At 60.1% G+C, this 8,786-nt stretch overlaps 1 protein-coding gene across 1 annotated transcript in view; it reads left to right on the top strand.

Annotated features, from left to right (window-relative positions):
* Positions 1-3,322: 3,322 nt before the first annotated feature.
* Positions 3,323-8,786, top strand: part of MDGA1 (MAM domain containing glycosylphosphatidylinositol anchor 1) — a gene marked incomplete at its 5' end in the record, with an annotated part of 53,969 nt that continues 48,505 nt past the window's right edge. Inside the window, one exon of the mRNA XM_080806651.1 lies at positions 3,323-3,389. Within this exon, the coding sequence (XP_080662777.1) occupies positions 3,323-3,389 (67 nt within the window). The remainder of the gene's footprint in view (positions 3,390-8,786) is intronic.

Genomic DNA, 8,786 nt, shown 5'->3' with positions numbered 1-8,786 from the left:
GCCAAAGAGGAGTGACTAACTGCTGTTTGGTAGGCTGGACCAGATGACTGGAAAACAGGAAGGCAGTCTCCTCTGGCTTGGACCTGTGCTCCTTCAGTTCAGAATGGGCAAAGCCAAGGAGAGCAGGAATCATTGTGATCATTCCCTGAGAGCTTCCTGGAGGCGGTGACGATTTCTAGGAATTTTTGAACTGTGGGAAGAAGATAACAATAAAAGAAAATAGTCATCACCATACCCTCCATTGATGCCATTTCCTTTTTAGAATGGGTGGGGGAGGTAGGTGGGAAGTGGCCTCAAAGCTCTGTAGCCCGGTGGAGCAGAAAATGGATTTTTCTCCTCCAGGTAATGGTTGTGGGGTGGGGAGTAGAAAGGCTGGCTGCACTGAGGGTATCCTAGGTCTGTGGTATCTGGCCTACGATGGGCATCATTCATCCATTTATTTAACAAATCTCCAACTAACATCTGTTGGGTGCCCGGCACTAAATCGGATAGCCTTATTCAGCCTTGAATCCCCAGGAAAGGAAGGAGAAAAAGGGGGGAGGGGATGAAAAAGGAGCAATCAGTTGGAGGTGGGCTGGCGAATAAGATTCTTCAGTTGTTTTCGGACTTCCCAGGATGGACAGAAAGGGAACCGAGAAGGTGTCAACGGATGGCACCCCCACCCCCACCACCATGAAGGCCTGGCATTTCTCCCAACACCTCCCACTGCTGCCTGGGAGGAGACACCGAGCAGGAAATGGGCCTGGGGTGGGTGGGTTTTATTATTATTTTTTAAAAATTTCTTTTAATTTACATGTTGAAAATGAAATATTTTTTGGTGTAAGTTCTTTGAGTTTTGGCAAACGCAGAGAGTCGTGGAACCACCATCACAGCCCAGATACTGAACAGTTCCGGGGAGTGGAGGAAGGAGGGTTAATAATCTCCTCGCTTGTTAGCCGCAGCGGTTGCCCGCGATCCCACGGGCCGTCCTAATACAGTCCTTGCGCACAAGCCGAGATAAATAACAGCGACAAGTGGAGCAGGTGAGATTAGCAGGACCGGGGTGGGGGGACGCGATCCGAGGCGCAGTGGAGGCCGCCCGCCTGTCTTCCCAGCCTACGCCCTCTCCCCGCTGGCCTTTGGGAGGAGCGCCCTCCCAACCCTGCTCCGGGAGCCGGGGTGAGGTAGTGGAGTTCCGGAGTGCCTGACCCCCGCTGCTGGAACCGGCCGCGGGGCTTGGCTGCCGGAAGAGAGTGCGCCCCTGGGGCGCTTGGGGGCGCCTGAGGTCCTAAGGACAGGCTGGATTGGGGGGGGAGCAGAGAGAGAGGGGCTAGCCAGGGAGAATGTGGGTGGCCTAGGGGGGAGATCCGGCAGCGGGGTCCTGCGGACAAACCTGTTGGCAACCTGTGGGCCGAGGCAAGGGCAGGAGCTGTAAGCGCGGGCTCTCCGCCCCCGGCTCCGCCAGCTGCTGTAGCGGTGGCCCCCACGCCCTACGCTGGGAGAGGCTGAAGCTGCCTGGAAAGGGGCGGGGGCTCGGCCGGCGGCGGAGGGACTCCGGGGCCGCGCAGACAGCCCTGCAGACCGACAGCAGGCGGCCGGCTCACGCGCCTGCAGGACCCCAGAAGACGCGGGCCCGTGGCCTTTCCCTCCGACCCCCGCTTCAGTTCCGACCACCAAAAGTGCAAAACATTTACAAAGTGTGCAGTGCCCCGCAGGCTTCGGTCCCCGGGGCGAACGGCCGTGCTTGCCCCGCGAGCATACTGGAATCGGTGCACCCGGCTCAGCAGCCAATCTGGGTGTGCAAGGGCGGGCGAAGAGCGAGCGTGCGAGCGCGCGGCTGCAGAGCCCGCGCCGAAACCCACGTCCCTCCGCCACTGTCCTCGGGATAGATGGATCCATTTCTGCTTTCTGACATTTTCCTGCCGGGGGTGTGGGGGGGCGGAGAGAGGGAGAGAAGGGGGAGGGGCAGAGAGAGAGAGAGAGAAGAAAGCAGGCAGTCTGCTTCCCCCAGCCCTGTTTTGTTTTCTCTAATTGGTCCTGGGGGAGGCGAGGAAATTGGACAGAGGCTGGGCCGGGCGAGCTGGGCTGCCTTTAATTGGCTCCCTATTTTAACTGGAGGGGAATCAAACAGGAGAGCGAGCGACAAAGGGTGGGAGAGCGAGAGACCGAACGAGGAGACGCGAGGAGGAGGGAGGAGGGAGGGAGAGAGAGAGGGAGGGAGGCGGGGGGAGCGCGGAATGAAAAGCTCCGAGGGGGGAAAAAAGCAGCACAGCGAAGCCCAAGTTGCCGAGCGAACGGAGCGCTCCCGCGGCCCCGAGCCCAGCGGTCGCCGCGCCCGGGAGCCCGGCCCGGCCCCGCCCGCTCGGGGCCCCCGCCGGCCGAGGCCGCCGGGCGGGGGCGGGGACGACCAACTTGGGGCGCGGCGCAGCCCCGCTCTCCGGAGAGCATCGAGCCCGGGAGCGCCACGGCCGCGGCCAGACGGCGGGAGCTAAGCGCGGCGAGCGGAGGCGGCGAGCGGCGCCCGCGCCGCAGCCCCGGCCTCGCGGAGAGCGCGAGTATTTTTCAAACGACTCAAACTTTCCTCCTTTCTCCGCTTTCTGGGGTCTCTCTTGGCTGGAATTGCTCTCCTGATTCCCGCGGGGCGCCGGGGCGCGATTCCTCCCCGGGCTTCCTCGGTGGCTCGGTTAACTTCCCGGACCTGGGTACCCGTGGCTTTCGCCCCTCGGCCGAACCCAGCCAGCGCCGCTCCCCCGCTCAGGAGGGCCGGGGCTCCTTCGCCTCCGGGAGGGTGCCCAACCTCGCCCCCCTCGGTCGGGCTTCTGAGACCCCAGCACCCGCCGCGGGACTGGAGACAGCGGATTAACCCCAAGCGAAGCCCGGGCCTTCCCGTCCCCGCTCCGCGGAGGGGCGTCCCCTGGGCGGGGAAACGACAAGTTTGTCAGTCGTCGGTGGCCTGTTGGATCGAAGAGTCCCCGCCGCCGCAGAGGGGTTCCTGGCGCCCAGCACACGGAGAAGACAGCCCTGGGGACCTGGGGCGGATCGGCCGCCGGGCTCCTCGGGCCGGGGCGCTGGCTGCTGAGCCGGGCGCGCCAAGGCACCCGGGGCCGGGCCAGCGCCCCCTGCGTCCCCACGCGGGCAGCGGCCCCGCCGGAGGAGAAACCCGGGTCGCCGCCGCCGCCACCGCCGCCTCTTCAGTCTCCTGGTCTTGGTCGCCGCCGCCGCCCCCTCCGTCGCCTCTCGGGGGAAGGGGGGACGCAGGGGGCATCGCGGGGCCCCGGCGGATGCGCCCCCCGCCACCTCTCGGGCTGCGCCGCCTCGCGGGGATGAAGCACCGGCCGTGAAGATGGAGGTGACCTGCCTTCTACTTCTGGCGCTGATCCCCTTCCACTGCCGGGGACAAGGAGTCTACGGTAAGAGCCCGAGTCCCGCTCTAAGCTGGCTTAGCACCGCGCGGAAACTTTGCAAGAGGCGCAAAGTGCGCGCTGCCGGGGTTTGGTGGGGACCCCGGCTCGGACTCTGGAGTGGATGCCCGGGTCCCCGCCCTTCTCTGGGCGTGAGATCGAGCTAGCTGTTTCGGAGCACGGAGACGGGTCGTTGGGTCTGGCGTGAAGCCGGGGATGCCAGGGGGAGGTGGCCACTTCCCCAAACCTTGCCGGGGCAGGAGTGACTCGGAACCCTTGAGAGCACCCAGTCGGCTCGGGAGATCCCAACAGACCACAAACCCGGGCCTGGGGCAGCGACTTGCACGGAAACCTAGTCCTTCCCTGCCTGGCTCGGCCTCCGGAGTAGAAGCCAAGCGATGCACGATCCGGAGTTGTGCGCGGCTGGCGGGTGAGCTGGCTGCCGGCACCGCGGCCGGGCGGCGGGCTCGCCTTCCCGGCTCTCGCTGAGGCTTCGCTTCTTTTCACTCGCTTCTTGACGGCCGGAGCGGATGCCAGCATCCCCTGGATTGGGCGCCTAAAACCCCGGCATCCGTTTTCAAATCTAGCCTGAGCCAGTTCTTCCTGTCCCCGGTTCCCAGCTACAAAACCCCAGCCCCACCTTCCTTCTCCCCGAGCGCACACACGGACACATTCAGCCACCGTCCCCGGGAAACGCAAACACGGCACGCACCGATCCGGCTACGTGTTCAAACTCTGCCTCCTGCCACGCAGCTCTGCTCCTGCGTCCCTACGCCCCCGTTGTCCGGCGCTTAGGGGACTCCGGCTGGGTGTCCCTTCTCCTGTCTCTCCAGAGAGTGTTCCCTGGGGAAAGGTCCCGAGAGCCGGCATCATCTGTACACGATGGCCCAGAGCTCTCCCCTCTCAGGAACCCCTCCTCTGAGTTCTAGCAGGCTTCACAGTACCTTGACCTTATACACACAAAAAAAGTCCGCCTCGGGGCTCAGTGGCCCTTACTTTGTCTTCTCCTGACTGCAGGGTGTCCATGTGGGTCACTTTGTAATCCTGTGTAGCTGGGGTGGGGAGAGGTCCCTGTTCCTTTTTCCCCAGGGCCTGATTGTTCATCTTTAGATCAGGGGAGAGTTTGACCTGTTCTGTGGGCGTGGAGGCAGAGGCATTGTCCCCCCAGCTGCCCACCATGGGACCTGGCACACAGATGCCAGCCTCAGATGCCGATGCTAAATGCTCCCTTCTGGGGGTGCCTGGCCCTGCTGTGCCTCCCGAGAGGCAGGGGTGTCCTGAGGGGTGTCTGGGAGGTGACATGCTCCCTGCCCTACACAGTTAGCTGGCTTGGGCTTAATTCCCTGGGGAGGCAGGCCCAGGCATCTGGCCAAATTCTGCTTCTTAATTAGTTTGTGTCTCTTACTGCCTGGCCCTTTACAGAGGCCAGAAGAGGGAAGGGGGAGGAGGAGCGAAGTGGGGACTGGGAGGGGGGGGGGATTGTAGGGAGGAGGCCACTGAGCTGGTGCCAGAGGCCTCCCCAAGGCAAAGGAAGACACCTGGGGCTTGGGGGGGGGCAGGGGTCCTCTATCTTCTTTCTCCCCAAGGGTTCCTCATAGCCTCATTGCCGCAAGAGCTGGCCTAAGGAGAGATGTCACTGAGGCCTTTGCCTCCTGCTCCCCACACTCCAGGGGCTCTGAGAGTGACAGAGACCACTATTCCCTGCTTTCTATCCTCTACCCTGCTCCTCCCTCCAAGTGCCCTTGGGCGATCCGGCCAACCTATCTCCTGGCCATCCCTCTCCTCCATCCCCTCCAGCCTTCTCCAGGGCTGCACAGGGCCGGTGTTGAGGAAGCTCCTGTGAGCCTAGCCTGGAAACCCTAGCAATGAGGGTGGGGAGGGAGGAGGGATGGGAGGCATAGGGTTAGTGGTGTCTTTGGGCCCTGATTTCAGAGGCCCTGGGGTGAGGATTTAGCCTTTGGTTTATCTGCCCCCTATTTTCTGTAGTTTCTCCTCCCTCATGTGCCTGAGTCTCCCTTTTCATTGCTGTCCACTTGGAACAAATCAAGGTGAGCTGGGTGTACTGGGGCCAACCCTGGGCCCTGGGGTGACAGTGCCTTTGGGGCGTTGGCTCCGGAGAAGCCTGGGGCCTCAGGGGAATTGCAGAGTGGAGCTCTGTCTTCGTTGAGGTCGATGGAGAGAGGTGAGGATCTAGTGTAAGAAGGAAGATGGCAAGAGGCTGCTGAGTTCTTTGTGATGCTAGAAGCTTTGGCCAGACTCAGCAGAAGGGGGAACTATTGTAGGCCTGTAGTTCTTCTGCCCCCCAATTTCCCTCTCTGTCCAAAGCAGATGAAGCAACTCGAGGAAGAGTAGAGTGTCGGGGCGAGGAGTGATCACTTGTGTCCGTCATTGTATCCTGGCATCCAATATGGCACTGGGCACACGGAGAAGCTGGGCAAACATTTGCTGCAGGAATGAAGGGCTGTGGTTGGGGGGAGGTTGAGGAAATGCTTTTTGAAATTCTTTCCCCCCAAGAAGTCAGTTTAGGATGCTTTCCAGCAGGGTAGTGGGACACATTCTGAGGGTCTCTGCTTAGGAAGAGTCCCAGAGCCCTAGGCTGGCAGCCTAGGGGGCCTCAGGGAGAAGAGAAAAGAAGCCGAGGAGCAAAATAAAAGGCACAAAAAAACGCAGTGTGTCCTGGGGAGGGCCCTGTGGCTGAAGGAGGGCCAGATTAACACGGAAGCTGAACAGCTAAACTGAGGAGCAGGAGGAAGAACAGGAGGATGTGGAGGGCCAAGTCGGCAGGATCTAGCCTGGGCTGTGGGTCTCTGTTGAGGCTGGCAGGAGGCCAGTACCCAGAGCCCTATACTCTGCTTCCCGCTGAGGGTCCTCTTGCTGGCCCTGAGCTCTGTTGTCGGGCTGGGGAGGTGTGCTCAGTCTGGCCAGGTGGCTTCCCTTCTTCTTTGGGGCGCAGATGCTCTAGCAGCCGTGTACTGGACCAGATGGTCCATTTGGAGCCGATCCCCTCTTCCCTCCCTGCCTCCCAATCTCCTGGCTCCGTGGTGGATCCTGTAATTTGTTTTCTGGCTCGTGAGGGGGGTGGGTTGGCCCCAGAGGCCTACTTCTGGGGCAGAGTTAGTCACCAGGTGATGGAGGAGGAGTCCCCTGCATGTGGATAGCATCAGAAATCACCCTCTCCTCCATCCCGGCTTCCTTTCCTCACCTAGCTGCCGGACTTCCAGCCAGGGCAGGTTGGTGGGATTCCTCTCCCTTACAGAAACACAACAAACCCCTGCATTATTTAATATTCAGGAGTAGGAATTGACATTATCCTTAAGACAGGTTGTTTGCAACTTACTGGTGGAAGTCAAAATATTTCACCAAAGGTGTCATCAGAAACTACTATCCTATGCTAATTTTTGTGGGAACATGAAGACAGATGTTGAATAATTTGACAAGAGCAACATAGCTTACAGAATTATCACCAAGTCAGGTTTTTTCCCCCTCTTCTGAGGGGTGCACAGAAGGAATTTCAGGAAGTGGGTCTCCCAGTGCCATCTTCTGGGTGTTGATCTGGGTGTGGGCACTCGGGATTTTTTTTACTAGAGTTTCTGCCACGTGCCTTGAGACTGGCTGTCCGTATCTAACTCTCCCCCTGGAGAAGGCATGGCATTGGAAGATTCTGTTAGGGCTAACAGAAGGCTTGGAGTTTTCTAAATGTCCTCAAGAAGGTTCAAACCTCTGTTCCTTCTTCCTTCCCAGTTATAGAAATTGCATGAGGGAGAGACGGGCCTTGTGCCCGAAAAGGGGGCTGGTTTGTTTGCCTTGTTAGCACTGTCTCCCTGCCCCCCCCTCCCCTGCTGAAGTCGATGCTGCCTGCTGAGCCAGCCTGAGGGCTCCCCAGGAGCAGGCTGGAGGGCCCCACTTCAGGTCAAGATCGGCATGATGTCCCATTCCACCCTGCAGGCTGGGAATCTGTGTTTCCTGGTGTGGTGGGGGCTCTGGTGAGGGGGTGGTTAGAGAGGACGTTATTACCCAGGAAACCACCCCTGAGAGGGTATGCTGGGGCTATGCCAAGGGCCCACCTGTAATTGGCCAGGCTTGGCTGTGAGTTGCTGGGGCAGGGTGGCAAAGCCTCATTTAGAGCCTGGTATGAGCTCTGCTTTGCTAGAACAGGGAGGAACAGGCGGGGTGGGGTGAGGGGGTGCTCCAGAGGGAGAATGGAGGGAGCTAATCACAGCCGCCAAGGCCCAGCAAATGAATGATGCAGGAAATCAATATCTGGGGGCGGGAGTGGAAATCCGGGCATTGGTAGCAGCCCGGGCTTCTCCAGCTGCCCGGGAGGCATGGGTGGGCCTGGGAGGAGTGGGACAGGCTGAAGTGTGGAGGACCCCTCTTGGCCATCTCCCTGCCACCGCCCCCCCCCCATGACTACCCTACGTCCCACCCCAGCCCACCCACCACCTGCCTTCCATCTCCATGTTGGGTCAGTAGATGCCCCTGCAACACAGGGGGCCTGGGAGATAAGACCTCAGGTCTCTCAGTCCCGGCAGAGCCTTGCCCTGCCCCCTACTGTCCTCTGGACATCTGAGCCTGACTCGCCCCAGGTGCAGGGAGTTTGTGCAGCAGCCTGGGGACGCTGCCCTCTGCGGCTGGCACTGCCACTCCAGATGTGGCCAGCAGGGGGAGGGCTTGGCCACCACATTGCCTTTCTGGGGCTCCCTGGGCCTCAAGCCTCCCAGTGGGATGAGAGTCTGGATTCCTCAGCTTGGGGTCCATGGGGGGTCCCTAGGGCCTTCTGAAGCTCTGGACCCCCTACACCTCCACCCAGTGCCCCACGGCACTTGGCTGTGGCCAAAGCCACACTTTCTGCACCCTCTGCCACAGGAGAGCTCTGTGGAGGGGCTCAGCTCGGTGGGACCCTGCCCAGGTGGGGCTTTGTGCTGAGCAGGGACCATAGTCCCTGCAGAGCTGCCTCTTTGTGAACTTGGGGTGTGGCCCCTGTTCTTCATCTTCCTCCCCTTCTCAGAAGACTCTGCTTTGCAGACACACATCTGCCCGTGGCGGGAGCTGGGTATGAAGGGCCCGATTGCATTTCATTGCTGATACGGGAGGTGAGAGCAATGCTTAACACAGAGGAATCCTTTTTAAACAATGAAATCTCTTTTCCCCAAGGCAAAGAGTAACACGTAACAATCAGAGAATATATAACAATTATACGGAAGTAAGTAAAACTCGAAGCCCCGCCATGCATTTGGTGATGGTTCTTTGGTTCTTCTAGGCAGCCTTTTGTGCAAAGAGGACGGAGACTCCGATCCAGACTCGGTTTTAACAACAATCAGTCCTTTATAGGCGTGTAAATGCCATCTGCCTTCCTCACTGTTTCCATGCCCCTGCCTCCTTTGATTCCCGTAAAGTTCTGAGAAG

This window comes from Martes martes (assembly GCF_963455335.1).
Source record: "Martes martes genome assembly, chromosome: 6".
Taxonomy (NCBI): Eukaryota; Metazoa; Chordata; class Mammalia; order Carnivora; family Mustelidae; genus Martes; species Martes martes.
Note: the sequence above shows the minus strand (reverse complement) of the source record. Positions and strands in the feature narration are given on the sequence as shown.